Genomic DNA, 17,056 nt, shown 5'->3' on the forward strand with positions numbered 1-17,056 from the left:
GATTTGTTGTGTATGTTTCATTTTGTTATTATCGCCACTATTCACTTAAGGTGAATATTTACACTGTTTGTGTTATATGCACTGAGCACAGATATATTTGTTTATATCTTCACATGTATGTTTGTCTTTTGTACATTTAGTAACTGCTCGTCATAGAGACCTATATCAAATAATAAAAGTTACGTTTTAATTTAGGTAAGGTGTGCCCCATCTAATAGGAGTACTGTTTCCTCTTTTCCCTTGTTGATAACCTTCATTTTGCTCCAAGGGTGCACCCTTACTTTGACACATAGTCAATGTATATCACACAATTTTTTATAAAGGTCTCTCCTGATTTATTATTGTATTTTCATTGTTATTGTTCTTTCACTATCCTGAGGAGTATTTAGATTCTCATTTTTACCCTAGTGCGGTGTACTATTTCATTTCTGTTTCCTTCCCTACTTACTGTCCCCCCTTCTATTTCTTATTTTCTCGCCTTTTTTACGACACTTCTGGCAAATGCCAGAAGGGCCGATGGCCTCAGGACCGGCTCGTGGAGAGTAGCTGCCGCTGCACAGGGTGGAAATCACCTGTCAGACTCCAGAGGTGTCCCTGCCCTCCACCCCCAGCTGGAGTTCATGATATGAGCTGGGGGGAGGGAAGGGATGGTGGCAGTGCAGCACACGGCCACATGATGGGCCGGTCCAGTCTTAAATCCTTGCCGAGCAGCACCACCTCCCGGTGCTGTGCTCGGCCGGATACTAAGAGACGGGAAAGGGGGGGTGGGGATGCCGCGAGGCCATGCCCTCTTGACTTACGTCACGCACCCGTGAAACTTAACCACGTCCCTTTTGCAAGTACGTGGGAGCCTATAGTGTGCACACAGGGGGGACTGCCAGGGTTCATCTACACCCAAAATCGTCCATAGGTGTCCAAAGGTAGCGTGTAGGTAATCCCACAAGTAGGGTGGCCACAGGTGTGGTGTAATGTGTCCTAAAGGTAGGGTGGTCCCACAAGTATGGTGTATGGAATCCCACAGGTAGGGTGTAGGTATTCCCACAAGTAGGGTGACCACAGGTGTGTAGTGTGTCCAAAAGGTAGGGTGTCCAACAAGTATGGTGTATGCAGGGGCGTCCGAACAATTTTATGGGGAGGGCAACATATAATTTAATTTTGGCACCTCCCTCCCTCAGCCACCGATTCCCTCCCTCCAACTTACCTGTTACTGGGTGCGTAGGCGCTGGAGGCGGAGCAGCAGGGGGCAGAGACTGGAGCGGCGGCCGCAGACTATCAGGGGCTGTGCTTTATAGCAATAGCCTGCGCTGCTCCTGCACTGCACGGAGGAGAAGGAGGTGTAATATGCTATCTTTTAACTTAATGGTTCGACGCCTATGGGTGCATGGAATCCCACAGGTATGGTGTAGTGAGTGTATGATATCTCACAGGTAGGGTGTAGTGGGTGTACGGTATGCCAAAAATAGGATGACCACTGGTATGGTGTAGCAGGTATACAGTATCCCACAGGTAGGGTGTAGCGGGTGTACAGTATTCCAAAAGCACAGGTATGTAAGTAGCAGGTGTGCAATATCCCACAAGTATAGGGTGACCGCAGGTATGTGTGTAGCGGGTGTATGGTATCCCACAAGTAGGGTAACCACAGGTATGGTGTAGCCGGGTGTACAGTGTACCACAAGTAGGGTGACCACAGGTATGGTGTAGCCGGGTGTACAGTGTACCACAAGTAGGGTGACCACAGGTATGGTGTAGCTGGGTGTACAGTTACCACAAGTAGGGTGACCACACGTATGGTGTAGCCGGGTGTACAGTTACCACAGGTAGGGTGACCACAGGTATGGTGTAGCCGGGTGTACAGTGTACCACAAGTAGGGTGATCACAGGTATGGTGTAGCCGGGTGTACAGTGTACCACAAGTAGGGTGACCGCAGGTATGGTGTAGCAGTGTGTACTGTGTACCACAAGTAGGGTGACCGCAGGTATGGTGTAGCCGTGTGTACTGTGTACCACAAGTAGGGTGACCGCAGGTATGGTGTAGCCGTGTGTACTGTGTACCACAAGTAGGGTGACCGCAGGTATGGTGTAGCCGTGTGTACTGTGTACCACAAGTAGGGTGACCGCAGGTATGGTGTAGCCGGGTGTACAGCGTACCTCAAGTAGGGTGACCGCAGGTATGGTGTAGCCGGGTGTACAGCATACCACAAGTAGGGTGACCGCAGGTATGGTGTAGCCGGGTGTACAGCGTACCTCAAGTAGGGTGACCGCAGGTATGGTGTAGCCGGGTGTACAGCGTACCTCAAGTAGGGTGACCGCAGGTATGGTGTAGCCGGGTGTACAGCATACCACAAGTAGGGTGACCGCAGGTATGGTGTAGCCGGGTGTACAGCGTACCTCAAGTAGGGTGACCGCAGGTATGGTGTAGCCGGGTGTACAGTGTACCTCAAGTAGGGTGACCGCAGGTATGGTGTAGCCGGGTGTACAGCATACCACAAGTAGGGTGACCGCAGGTATGGTGTAGCCGGGTGTACAGCATACCACAAGTAGGGTGACCGCAGGTATGGTGTAGCCGGGTGTACAGTGTACCTCAAGTAGGGTGACCGCAGGTATGGTGTAGCTGGGTGTACAGCGTACCTCAAGTAGGGTGACCGCAGGTATGGTGTAGCCGGGTGTACAGCATACCACAAGTAGGGTGACCGCAGGTATGGTGTAGCCGGGTGTACAGTGTACCTCAAGTAGGGTGACCGCAGGTATGGTGTAGCCGGGTGTACAGCGTACCACAAGTAGGGTGACCGCAGGTATGGTGTAGCCGGGTGTACAGTGTACCTCAAGTAGGGTGACCGCAGGTATGGTGTAGCCGGGTGTACAGCGTACCACAAGTAGGGTGACCGCAGGTATGGTGTAGCCGGGTGTACAGCATACCACAAGTAGGGTGACCGCAGGTATGGTGTAGCCGGGTGTACAGTGTACCTCAAGTAGGGTGACCGCAGGTATGGTGTAGCCGGGTGTACAGCGTACCTCAAGTAGGGTGACCGCAGGTATGGTGTAGCCGGGTGTACAGCATACCACAAGTAGGGTGACCGCAGGTATGGTGTAGCCGGGTGTACAGTGTACCTCAAGTAGGGTGACCGCAGGTATGGTGTAGCCGGGTGTACAGCGTACCACAAGTAGGGTGACCGCAGGTATGGTGTAGCCGGGTGTACAGTGTACCTCAAGTAGGGTGACCGCAGGTATGGTGTAGCCGGGTGTACAGTGTACCTCAAGTAGGGTGACCGCAGGTATGGTGTAGCCGGGTGTACAGCATACCACAAGTAGGGTGACCGCAGGTATGGTGTAGCCGGGTGTACAGTGTACCTCAAGTAGGGTGACCGCAGGTATGGTGTAGCCGGGTGTACAGCGTACCACAAGTAGGGTGACCGCAGGTATGGTGTAGCCGGGTGTACAGTGTACCTCAAGTAGGGTGACCATAGGTATGGTGTAACGTGTCCCAAAGGTAGCATATTGAACAGATTTAGTTAGCTATGGTGTAGCGTCTTGCCGAGTTAATTATAGTTTTATTACTTTTATTAATATCTAGCTGTAATTTTACTTGTTTCAAGTTCATTATTATAATCTAATTTGTAAAGTGTCAACTGCTATACAGTATTAGGCGATGTACAAAGAAGCAACCAAGCCAAAGGGTGAACCTGGCCCTATTCATGAGACCCTGCATGTAATGGGGATGCATCAAGAAAGACTTTAAGGCAGGGTTTCCCACTCTCCTCCTCCTGGCACCCTAACATAGCCATGCTTTTGCGCACACAGTATAATCATACTGACTGAGGTACTAATTAAGTCCCCTAAAACATTGGTTATTTTACCCCACAATCATTACCTTTATGGACTACATATTGTACTCCTTATTCTGCATTTCTTTTTCTGTCTGAATCTGTATTTTATACAATTATATGGGGTCACGTTGTATAGTTATTCCTCCAAAGACATATTTTTTAAGAACATTGAGATTTGTCCGATGCTCTTGAATATCCCCTAAGATGTGGGCTGTGTAAGAGGCTGGTGTTATATATCCCAGGGGATATACAGGAAGGGTATGAGTGGCAAGTCTGTAAGAAGAGGGGGGTCCTCAGCGCCAGCTTAAAGTGGAAGAAGTTAAAAAAAATATATTTTTATTTACGTACCAGGTGATGAAGATGAAGAGGAAACTGTGACTGCAAAGCCAGCAGCTGTACCCGAGGAGGACAAACCTGCGAAGACGGAAGAGAGTGGCGAAGGTAGTGACTGGTATTATGGTGGTGACACTGAATTTTATGGAGGGTGATCGGGCACAATTTTCAATAAAAAAAAAAAAAAACACACAAATGATTATCGTCATTCTTAATTTGCAGAGCAGGAATGTATTCTGCGGAGATGTACAATCAGTGTTCTAATCAGCCAATCGGTCCCTGCCCTGGGAGCTTACATTCTGATTTCCCAGCCAAACACACACCGGGCCCAGATTTGTCAGACGCTAACTCCATGCAGACAGCGGTATCTCTCTCACTGAGCCTGGCACGGAGCCACACGCCATGTCTATGTCCACTGAGTGGAGCAATCTTTGGCTACTATGCGTTGTGCGCAAAACCCTAAAAACGCATAGGGAGCTTGCGTCCCACGGAGCGTACACACAGAGGCGCGTGGTGTCAGATAATATGCTGGGGAGGCAGGTGGCAGCTCAGTGCCCGCAGTAGTAGATTGCTGTGCTGCTTGGCATTCAGGCTTGGAGTCACCTGACTTGTGTGTCCATCTCCAGCTCCCCCGCATGAACTGACAGAAGAGGAGAAGCAGCAGATCATCCACTCAGAGGAGTTTGTCAGCTTCTTTGACCACAGCACCAGGATCGTGGAGCGCGCCCTGTCTGAGCAGATCAACATTTTCTTTGACTATAGCGGCAGAGATCTGGAAGAAAAAGAGGGGTAATTGTGGAATAACTGAGACCTTTACTACTTCTCATTTACACTTCCATTCATTCATTTTTTATGTTTTACTTTAAATCCAGGCACGTTGTTGTTGTTTGTTTTCATTTATGTTTTTACATTTTGTTTTTATTTTTTTACAGGGAAATACAAGCAGGTGCGAAATTGTCTCTAAACAGACAGTTTTTTGATGAGCGTTGGTCAAAGCATCGTGTTGTCAGCTGCCTGGATTGGTCCTCGCAGGTATGGAGGAGGAGCCATTAGGTGTCTGATTATGACAAACTAAACACTGTGTAATGTTGCCCATGACGTGTATCGTGGTTTGCAAACCTGTGGGTAAAGACGTGGCACTCTGGTATTTGTGAGCACTCGCCTAGCAAAACCATGTTCTGGTATTGTAAAATGCTGCCCCAGAGATACTGAACAGTGAATAGAGAACACTGTTTTCCTCTCATATTGGAACTGAAGCAGCCTCTAGTGCAGGGGTGGCTAATAAGCGGTTCCCCAGCTACTGTTGAACTATACATCCCAGAATGCCCTGAAATAGTTTTAACATGGCCCTTTACCAAAATTCTGGCAGGGCATGCTGGGATCTGCAGTTCAACAGCTTGGGGGTGCTTATTGCCCATCCCTGCTCTAGTGTGATTAGAATGACCGTAAACTGCTCAGCCGTCTCTTGTTCGCCCACCCCCCTGGGTACCACTATATTAATTTTATGTCATCCTAATAATTTTTATTAGAGACCAATTTCTACTTCAGGGTCCATAGGGGGTCCACAGGGTTGACCTTGGGGTATAGGTTGGGAACCAAATCCGGGCACCACGCAGTTAAAGCTTTTAGCTCCCAGGATGCACTTGGGTCCACTCTCCCTATAACCCCACCCCCAGCCAGAGGCACCTCAGTTTAAGTTGTGCCCGGCCGGAGTCGGGTCACCGTTTAGTGCAGTGGGGAGCTGATTAGCAGCCCCATAGCTTTATTTTTTCTAAGTACAGAGTTTTTTTTTTTTAATTTTTACTTTGGACTTTCAGAGCGGCAGCGTCGGACTGTCCATAGGACGTCTAAGCTGCCGCTCCGTCACCCCGCCGGCGCTGAGACGCCAGTACAGATCTGGGGATCTCAGCGGAACCCCAGAGTCTGTACTAGCCGGACTCTGCGGGCGCCCAGGACTGCTGCCGGATCTACGGGGAGCAGGTAAGGTCGCGGATCACCGCTGCTTAATATGCAGTCCTGTGCCTCCGGTCTCCGGGGACAGACCGGAGGCGCCGGCAGTGGCGGCGGGCCCCCCATACCCCGTGTGTCCACTAGACCACCAGGGACTTACTGATCGGCGCTGGGAGCCGGCGTCCCGGGAGGTTAATAGCCGGCCAGGGGAGGAAGCTTTCCCTGTTATAGCGGCTCCTCCCCTCAGCTCAGCGCGCCTTTCAGTATCTATAGTCTGGCGTCGCTGAGCTGCTTCCTCCGCGGGCCACGCTTCTTCTGAGGTCTCCAGCGGCCATTTTCTTGTGGTGCAGCAGCAGAGCTCCGGAGATGGCAGTGAGTCCAGTCCCCCTGCGTACCTCACCATCAGGTCAGTGTACACAGCGCTGTAGCCTTCCCAGACACTGAATCTGGGTAAGTTGAATGCAGTGTAATAGTGCAGTATATTATGTGACATGTTTATGTATATATGTATATATCTGCATGGTATGTGACTTATGCTAGTGCTGACTGTCTGTATTTAATTCTCTCACCTGTCAGTGTATATCTATCCCTTTTCCTTATCTGCCCTAATACAGCTGTACTTAGGGTGGTTCTGAGACCTCACATTTATATACTCGTTGATATTTGTGAGGTTTGTCACATACTGTTGCGTGCTGCACGTTGCCACATTTTCGTTGGAACTGTGTGTTGCATACGCTGAAAATGGGTCCCTGCGGCTAATTTTAGCATCGGTCAGGACCAGTATAGCACTGCTTGATATTTCCGCCAAGATTGGTCAGATATGTTTGACCAGGAGATAGAGCGTTATACTGCACCCATTTTTGCTATCCTGCAAGTCATGTGCTGCAGGTGTTAGTGCGGAGAATTTGTTTCATAAAGGGTTCTGTGTGTGGTGTCATCTGGTGCCGGCCCCTTTCACGACCCCCTTGGGAGGTTTGTTTTCTCGGGATCCTCTCAATTGCGGATCGCCGGGTGGGCCCATTGTTGTACCTCACCTGGGGGTTACTTCACCATACTGCCCTTTTCATCTCAGGGTATCTCGCAGTTTCTTGCACTCTTCCCCTGTGACACAGACTACTGCTCCCTGCAGGGGTTTTTCGCAGTATATGAAATCCCCCTGGTGCCACCATAGTCTGTCATTCCCCTTGCAGGGATTCCCACGGCCACCCTGGGTGGATGTCGTTTTCTACGAAACGCAAATTGGCGTGGTTGACGCCCTGTGGTTACTTCCCAGTTGGCTCTGCGTGAACTGGATACTGTTTTGGGCTCTTTCCCTCTTACACGGGGGGAAGCCTATTTCAAGTATTATTATCCCTGCTTTGGGCTGGTGGCAGGTCCATTCTGGTTAGAGTGAATGTTGACCTGCACCTGTATCATACACCCTCAGTATTGCGTGCCTTCTGGTTCCCTGTTGCTGACTAGCGGGGGGATCGCATGGCGGGACTCTGGCTGTTGTCAGTTATGAGGTATTACAACAGTGTTTGGCCTCCTGTCCCAAATTCCCTGAGGGTCATCACGAGCCCCTCATGGGGTGGATGGGCGTGTTACTCGTCAGATTACAGACGTTACTATGCATCCCATTCCTGCGTGGATGGATTCTTCTGATCCGTAGGTGGTAACTCTGCCTGAAATCAGTATACTCGCTTTCAGGGGTTGTTACCCATCCTACCATGGCTATAGCATGGTTGGTTAATACTATTGCATACTGAGCTGATGCATTTGTAATGTTTTTTCCCCACCAACACGTCTGGGGTTCAAATGTATTTGGTCGCTCATGTAATATATGCAGTTGTCATAGGTGGACATGCCTATATTGGATACCAGTCTCCTAACTTTCAGAGTTCCGGCTGCGACGGTATCCTCTGTAATACCCTATGGCTGCGCTCTGGGAATGCAGAGGTGCAGATACCATCTATAGGGTAGATCTTGTTGGGTCCTGACCTTGACAGTGGCAGTACAAATTTCCCGCCTTCAGCTATGCCCACTACAGGGCCTCAGACTAAGTCTATTAAGTCTTTTTGTCCTCTGGGTCAGCCTAAAGGTCTGTTTCTTCAATCGAGCAGGCCTGGACTGCCAGCCGATCCTGCTTCTGAACCTACGGATATATCGTCAGCATGACGAGACAGGCCTACCACTGGGAGATGGCGATTTTCTCAGTTCGCCCGGTACTAGTGTCTAGTTGCCGCGGCTACGTGGGTAGGAGGGTACGCCCTCTCTTTGCTCAGGCGGCCTATTTCCATGTGATGGTACGCAGGCCCTTATTCGGACCCGAACAGGGCCTTACGAATCCAGAAAGCTATACAGTTGTTGGGGTAAGCGGAGCTAATTGGGCCATCCCCACTTTCTCAGCGAGGGACTGGTTGCTCTGCTTTCTTTCTGGTGCGGTGGCTGAATGGTCCTCTTTGGCCTATTCTCTGTCTCAATTCCCTGAACCAGTTCCTAAAGCTACCTGGGCTCAGGAGGCAATCCCTATGCTCCATCATACTATGTTTGGAACCTGGGGACTTTATGGTATCACTGGATATACAGGACGCGTGCCTACGGGCACTTACAGAGACCTTGCCTCAGCATGGACTGAGGTTTGCTGTATCACAGCACTTACGGTTTTCGGGCTCTGCCTGTTGGGACTGTTCTCAGCCCCACAGGGGTTTACCAGCGTTTTGGATTTTCTGACAGTTCTTCTGTTCAGTATATCCCAATGCTCCTGTACCTGGATGGCCTCCTGCTCTTAGCAGGATCACCGGGGTACTTTACAGCCGGGTCAGGTTGACTGTGGCTTCTTCAGGGTGCAGAAGTTTAATCAATGGGGAAAAAGTCCTCCCTGCATCCCTCTCTGGGTATTCTTCACCTAGGAGCCCTGCTGGATTCTCAGAATCTGAGAATTCTTCTGGCGTAAGACGGCATCTCCACTCTTCCATTAGGAGTACATGGATGTCTGCGCAGTCGACATATGTCTTTGCACTCTGGGATGCATGGTCCACTATTCAGTGTCTGCCTTTGGAAGGGTGGAATGGGCTTAGTTCCATTCCAGGCCTTTCCATAATTGGCTTATCTCCAGATGGAACAATTTTTTTTCTGTCTGATCACTGTTCAAATGATGCTGCTCTCCCCGGAGGCAAGTCTGTCCCTTTTCGGGTGACTATGACCATCTCGTCCAGGGTATTCTTTGCTAAGGACAGTGTCTGGTTCGCATCCATTTCAGTGCAATTGGATGTCTGTCGATTCCACCCTGTCAATTAACTTGTTGGAACTTTAGCCTGTCTTGGGCCTTCACTCTGGCATAGCCCTTGTTTCCCGGTGAACCTGAAAAAGTTCAGTCCGACAGGGTCAGAACAGTAGCTTCCTTTTTAGCAATACTGTTCGTTGGGTGGCAATGTCAGGTATGTCATACATTCGGACATTGTCTAAGGGTCTCCTCCCGACCATCTCGACAGTGTTCATTTCAGGTGCTCTCCATTGGGAAGCGGGAGTCCTCAGCCGTTACGACGTGCATCCCGGGGACTAGTCTCTTCCCCAAGAGAGGTTTCATCTCCTGGTGAGCAGGGGGGGGGGGCCCTCCTGAGGTGACACTCATGGCCTTCTGACTCTATCACACTATGGTGTTACAGTCCAACTCTGGGGATTCTGAAGCAACCTTCAGTGACTCTTTGTCGGTGAAGGGGTTCTTCCAATTTGCGTACCTGTGTTCTCCAGTCTCCATTCTTCCTCGAGGGAAGTGTTTCAATCGAGACAGAGATGCTTTCCTGCTGGTGGCTCCTGATTGCCCCAGATGTCAGGGGTACTTGGTTTTTCGGAGTCTCTCCATCGATACTCCATTCCTGATGCTTCACTACCCAGACCTGTTGTCTCAGGGTCCTGGGGTTTGCCTTGGACCTGGGTCGTTTGTCTTTGACTACGTCCCTACAGTGGTCTTATGGCTTCCATGGCTTTGTCATCGTTGGAATGATTGGAGCACATGGATCAGCTTTTGCTGGGACCTACCACAAACTGTGGCAGCCATAATTCTTATGGTATTATACCTATTGATACGATCCTCTGGTTTTCCAGGATTTCCAGATATTCTGGCATGCCTTCCGGCTGGCTTGGGTTTCACCCTCGGCCTGGCCTTCCTGACAGTGCAGATCTCTACACTGTCAGTATGATTAGGTTATGGAATTGCTCCGCTCTGATATCCAGTTCATCCTTTGGAGTGTTTTCTGGATTATGCCTCCATTTGTCCTCCCTAGGGACTCCTTGGGAGTTAGTAGTGGTTCTTCGTTAACTCCGGGGAAAGTTAATGGAACCGCTGGTTGTGATAGCCATTACATGGTCTTTTGCTTTGGCTTTCTCTCTTTCTATCAGGCAGTTTATATCAACCAGGTGAGTGTCGGAATTGGGAGCGTTCTCATGTGGCTCCCTCTTCTGGAGGGCATCTTGTCAGGGTGTGAGTTGCTCTCACCCTGTGTTTCTTCTTAGTGATTTTCAGGTTCCATATTATTCTGGAATTTATGGTGCGGCCATTCAGTCCCCAGTCCTCTCGGCTGGTGTGGCCTCATTGACTGTGGTCCGGCCTCTGTGGATTTATGTGATCCATTCAAGTTCCTGACGGAAATCGGACTCCTTATTAGTGGTCTGAGATTTCTGGTTTTAACAGGAAAGGATGGCCGGCCTATGGCCATATGTTGGCTGGACGGCCTCGTATGTCTTCTTCAGGGGCCTACCCATGGGTAGGCCTTTCTGTTGTTGCTGCTTGTTTTTTCTCGGGCCATGTAACCCTCGTGGGTGGCTCGCTGTGGCGCCTTGGCTGTTTTGCCTTGCTAGGTGGCCACGTGGTCTTCTGTCCACACCTTTTTAAGGTTCTAGGCATTGTTTTCCTTTGCCTCTCCGGATGCTTCCTTTTTGGCGGCGGATTCTCCTCTCAGCACAGGAGCGTCCCCTCCCTTGGTTGAACTGCTTTGGGACATCCCCAAGGTCAACCCTGTGGATCCCCTATGGACCCTGAAGTAGAAAACAAGAGATATGGTAAGAACTTACCTTTGTTATCTCTGTTTCTACGAAGTCCATAGGGTCCACAGGGCGCCCGCCCTGACGCACCTGGCTTCAAATGGGCTGTGTGACTGGTCACCGGTTTTCCGTCTCCCATTTCTGTGAGTATGGTTATCGAGTGTTCCAGTTTTCTCTTTTTTTTTCTCCTCCTCCGGCCTTTGGCTACTTACAAACTGAGGTGCCTCTGGCTGGGTGTGGGGTTATAGGGAGAGTGGACCCAAGTGCATCCTGGGAGCTAAAAGCTTTAACTGCGTGGTGCCCGGATTTGGTTCCCAACCTATACCCCAAGGTCAACCCTGTGGACCCTATGGACTTCGTAGAAACAGAGATAACAAAGGTAAGTTCTTACCATATCTCTTGTTTTTATATTAGATATATATATATGTGTGTGTGAATGTATATACATTTGTAGTTAGATGTGGAATGTATGACATGTTATGCATAGTACTTCAGCTATGGAATAATGGGGGGGGGGTCTTTGGCTGACTCTGGTCACCTCCAGCTCCAGCTGACGGTCAGGTAATTTCATGCCAATGTGAAACTTATAGAGCTATTTTCAGGGTCAATGTTAAGGTCGAGGTTTTTCTTTTTTTCCCGAGGAAATCCATTGCTGTACTGTTGTTTGGGTTCACACTGATTGGTAAACGTTCACACGTCACAGTCCATAGCGTTTTCATTGGTTACACACCAGGGCAGTAGCCGCATAGCATTGTAACTTGCTTGTTTAAACCCGTTGCTCAGTACTGCGTTTACTAAGCGCGAGGAACCCGTGAAAAATGAAAAGCACCAGCAACCCTCTTGGCTTCTACATTTGTCAGAAGATTAAACCGTCCACTGTAGACGTGTCCATGTGTATAATGAAACGTATATGTAAAATGATAATATACAAAATACTGACAGCTGCATATATTTCTGGGATGGGGTGTCGCCTATGATGTTTCATTACTACCAGATAGGGAAGCATTAGAGAACTTACAGCCGGCCATGTACCAGATTTAGAGGCTAAAATCCTGGTACAATAAGCCATATTGTGGCAGATTCAATTAGGCACACGGTTCATTGCACAATGTATGGTAGTGAAATCTTGATATTTTTTTTGCTCATTCCTCTATAGCATGCGAGTAAAATCAAATACCGTCTTCCTACCTAGACAACCCGCATAGTATTGGGGCGCAAGAGTAATGCTTCACCTCTGATTTTATGAGGTAGCAAACACAAGACCAACCCAAATGTAAGGGAGACGGGTAAATGAGAATCTTCACATTGGTAATTTCATCCACATTACTTCAGCTGTATTGAGAAATAATGGTTGTTTGCTTTAGTACTTCTGCCGACACTGGAAGGATAACGAGGTCACTCATTCACTGGGAACTGCCATTTTGTGCCTGGTTTCTTACATGATTTCATTAGTTGCTATTTAGGCTGGTTGCTGCTCCCACCCACAAAATGGCTGTGCTACGTGATGGTGACAGGTACGCATTAAATGGCTATATAAATGACAGTATTACAATAAGCCCCCAGGACTGAAGGTCATTATTCGTTAGCATTACTTATGAAACATCTGTTAAACTTGAATATTTGTCATTTGCATGAAATGGAATCTTTTTCTCCAGCGCTGAATGTTGCGTTTCCCCTGACAGTACCCAGAATTGCTGGTTGCTTCGTACAACAACAACGAGGACGCACCACACGAACCAGATGGCGTGGCTCTTGTGTGGAACATGAAATACAAGAAGACAACCCCAGAGTACGTGTTTCACTGCCAGGTATGAAGCCAGACATTTTATGCTAATCATTTGGATACATGCCTCTCTGTGCCCTGAATACTAGGGAGCATAATGATTTCATTGCTCCTATTTAAACCACATGCGTTTGCAAACATAGGCTGATTGAGCCCTTCATCAGTTTGCAAAAAAAAAAATAATAATATCTTCTACTTTTGGACCCGCTGACATCATCCATATGGTTTAAGCACTCCAGAATCCTATATGCTTCACCCCTCTGATTCCTATTAATGCAAGCCCCCTTTCCCCGGGCCCAATGAAAGAGATGCTAGCTACTTTCACATGCCAGATAATATGTTTTGAGCCATTAAAGCAGAAGTACGTGGCCCGAGGAGATGGAAGCAGACTTGTTTAAGTGGAAACACATGCTCAGAATGTGATATAAATTTTAAGTCAAGAGAATCGCTTTAACTGTGTTTGCCAACAAGTGAGCAACTTCTATTTTCTAGATGTCAAAATTTGCTGAGTTTATTGTGATGGATTAAATGTAGCGTGTAATCCAGAGCTGTCAGATTACTGTCAGGGCACAGCCGAGATGACTGACAAATGTTAATTTTGCTGAAACCGATACGAGAAAAACCCTTAAATATTTCTGTGTTTAAACTCTATTTTATGTTGTTTTTAGCTGCTTTTCGTGTTGGCCTACGTAGAACATGTTTGCATGGCTATACGCCTTTGTATTATTCATGAATGTGATCATTTTATTGTTTTTATGCAAGGGCAGATATTTTAAGCAGTCATGTGTCTTTTTTTAAGAAATGACATTTAGATGAACGTTTGTCTTGGAGCAGAATTTTGAGACATTAGTACATTGTATCAGGATGACAACATTTTACTAAGGGTAGAGTTACCATGGGGCAGTCCCTTCAATCTATGGAGCTCATTCAGACCAGCTCGCAAGATGCGGCAGCTCGCTCCCAGCATATGGAAATTCAGCTAAGTGACGTCAAGGCAGCCGCTCGCACGGCAAGGCATAAGCACGTGCACTATGTCTTTGCGAGCGATCACTTTGTGTTTCCAGACGCCCACTAGCGTACGTCATCTCCAGGAAGTATATACAACCATCGGTACATCGGGTTTCATCAAATCTGTCCGCAGTGCTTGCGGTTGACTGTACCCTACCGCAAGCACTTCAGTGTATTAATCAACCAGGTGACGTGTACTATGACACTGCCTGTTAATTATGCACGCGCCAGAAATGGCGTGAAAACACTCTGGCACGCCTGCATCCGCAACTCCACTCCCCCATTACTACTGCCCTGCCCCTGTTACCACCCACAAACGGCCTCTCCTGTCACTCATTCCACTGGGCTGTCTTTGCAGGGCGAGCGATCACATTTCGATCGCTCGTAACAGTTTGCGCACATGCACTGCGAACTACACGCATGTGCACATTAGCGAACATCGTCTGCAACGAGCGGCCGCTTGCTAGCGAGCGGGTCTGAATGACCTCCTATGTCCAGAGCAAAGGGCTGATATTGGCAGACTAGTGGCCCCATCCTTGTTCACGTGGCTGCCAATGTATATTAATCCACACCTTTGTAAGAGTTCCTACATTACTATTATATCGTGTTTTATTTCCTGTGTATTTCATGGGCTTTAACTCCTGGCAAATGCAGCTAAAATGCTGGTTCTCCTAGGAACAATTTTAGAATATGACCTCAGTACACATTGAAAGAACCAGAAAGAGAACATGCTTCATCCAACATCTGTGTGTGTATTGGAGGGTGCTGGCCATACGGAGAATTACTTTCTTCTGTTATACTTTTTGCATTTTACATTACACTGAGCGTTCACTAATGTTGTTATAATATGTTATAATCCATGTTCCGGTCGATAGTCACTTATGTTTTATTTACCATTGAGACCGATATTGCCAAACACATGTGTGCCATACGGCGGAATGGGAGAACCAATCCATGTCAGGCTCGCTTTAGTGTTTCATTAATGTGAACATGTTAATGTTTTTGTGATGCATATGAATAGCTGAGATTGTGCTGCTGTTGTTTTAATATTCTTTGTTTGTGTGTTTTTAGTCTGCTGTTATGTCGGCAGCTTTTGCAAAGTTTCATCCCAACCTCGTTGTTGGCGGAACATACTCAGGCCAAATTGTCCTATGGGATAATCGAAGTAACAAGAGGACACCCGTCCAGAGAACGCCACTTTCAGCAGCTGCCCACACGGTAAGAGGCGATCCCCAGGGAGACCAGTATATAGATAGATATATAAAAAATGAACCCCTATATCGTGCTTACATCGGTTCAGCTGCACCAATTAGGCGGACCTCCGCTAGTAGAGAGCCTATAAACAGAAATGGAAAGAGGGGGGGTACCTTTGGTGCGCTACAACTTTGTATAGTAATTGAATAGGAGAAATTTCCACCACTTAGGGGGATTTATTGCAATATTAGCTGTTGGTCAAACACGACCTTCTAGTTAGTCTTCAAATCACCCTTTGTTTATGTTTGGGATATTCATAAAATAAAAGCCCTATCGTAGCCCATGGTTCTTATACCTGAATATTTTATTCTTGGTATATCAACAGAGGTAAAACTATATAAAACAATATACAGTACAAATCAATACATAAATAGCATAAAACAACTTTTTGTAAACCTGCCCCAGTTTAGAGGGATATATGTTGTCTGCCACCTACACCCTTAGGGGTGTGAGCTCTTAGGTGGACCTCTCATGTGGTAGGTGCAGGTTTTTCAAAAAGATGACCCTCATGTCATCGTTTTGAAAAACCTGCACCTACCACATGAGAGGTCCTTCTGTACTGGAGCAGGTGTACAAAAAGTTGTTTTATGCTATTTTGTCCCAAAAAAGTGTGTATGAAGAAGTGTGTATGAATAGATAGAGAAGTTCAGAGAAGGTCGCATAAGTTCAAGCCATGAAGAAGGAGCCGGATGCCCGTCCACGACTGATGAGAACATTGAGCTTGCACGGGAACGGATTTTGTTGGGTAGAACAGTGACAGTTAATTATATTGCAAATCATTTGCAAATCAGCCATGGGTCTGCCTATGCAATAATCCATGACAGAAGACAGCGGTGCATTTGTGGCTCGCAGCTTAGCGTAAAACATTTTTAATGAAGGAATACCAAAGCTTGCTGACACATGGACAAAGTGCATTGAGAAGTAGGGAGATTGTCTAAAAAACAGGATTTTGGTACTTACCGATAAATCCCTTTCTCCGATTCCACAGGGGACACTGGAGTTCAAGACAGTGGGGTATAGACGGTGGTAGAGCAGAGCTTGGCACTTTAAATAATTTAAAAGTGTGACTGGCTCCTCCCCCTCTATGCCCCATCAGCCCCAGTTTAAGAACTGAGCCCGAGAGGAGACGGAGGACAAGAGAAAAGAAAACGAGGAGAAGGAGAAGACCACAGAACGGAACAAGACCGACTGAATGAGAACAGTGGAACCCATAACAGGGAACCATGCAGTCACACAACCATATAATGAACCCAACAAAACGTCAGGTACGCAGCGCTGGGCGGGCGTCCAGTGTCCCCTGTGGAATCGGAGAAAGGGATTTATCGGTAAGTACCAAAATCCTGTTTTCTCCTTCATCCACTAGGGGACACTGGAGTTCAAGACAGTGGGGACGTCCCAAAGCCAACCTCCTGGGTGGGAAGCGCGGAGAACTTGCTGACCCCTCGGCCAAACCGAAATAGGGACTGCCAAGAACAATAGGCCCAGCAGAGGCAGAGGATCAAGTGTCGTAGAGCACAGTAGACAAACACTACTCCTCAGGAGACAGTCACAGAAGAACTTCCACAGCGTACGCACAGCGGAAGCCAAAATGAACAGAACGGCTGGCGAGAAAACAATCACAGTTGAGAAGCGGCTGAAAATAGACCAAACCAGACAGCTGGTAGCAGAGAGCCCCAACAAGAATCCATAGGAGAAGGGCAGAAAACGAGAAAAACTCGTGAATCGTACTAGAGTCTGCACAGGAAACTGCAACAGCTGCAGACAGCAGAATCCCAGCACCGCTGGTCATAATCATATAGATAGAAGTATGACAATACCAATCAACAGATACAAAGTTGATCCTGTCCACAGACTCCCAATAAAGAGTATACTGGGAGGTCAA

At 47.8% G+C, this 17,056-nt stretch overlaps 1 protein-coding gene across 4 annotated transcripts in view; it reads left to right on the forward strand.

Annotated features, from left to right (window-relative positions):
• The window catches only part of DYNC1I2 (dynein cytoplasmic 1 intermediate chain 2), a 110,256-nt gene that overhangs the window by 75,162 nt on the left and 18,038 nt on the right, over positions 1-17,056 (forward strand). For all 4 annotated transcript variants that reach the window (XM_088470510.1, XM_088470523.1, XM_088470519.1 and 1 more), the window contains 5 exons: positions 4,176-4,265; positions 4,784-4,946; positions 5,090-5,189; positions 12,812-12,937; positions 14,992-15,138. In XM_088470510.1, coding sequence (XP_088326636.1) covers positions 4,176-4,265; positions 4,784-4,946; positions 5,090-5,189; positions 12,812-12,937; positions 14,992-15,138 — 626 coding nt within the window. The remainder of the gene's footprint in view (positions 1-4,175; positions 4,266-4,783; positions 4,947-5,089; positions 5,190-12,811; positions 12,938-14,991; positions 15,139-17,056) is intronic.

Source organism: Taudactylus pleione, unplaced genomic scaffold (assembly GCF_031769625.1).
Source record: "Taudactylus pleione unplaced genomic scaffold, aTauple2 ptg000004l, whole genome shotgun sequence".
In the NCBI taxonomy this organism is placed as follows: Eukaryota; Metazoa; Chordata; class Amphibia; order Anura; family Myobatrachidae; genus Taudactylus; species Taudactylus pleione.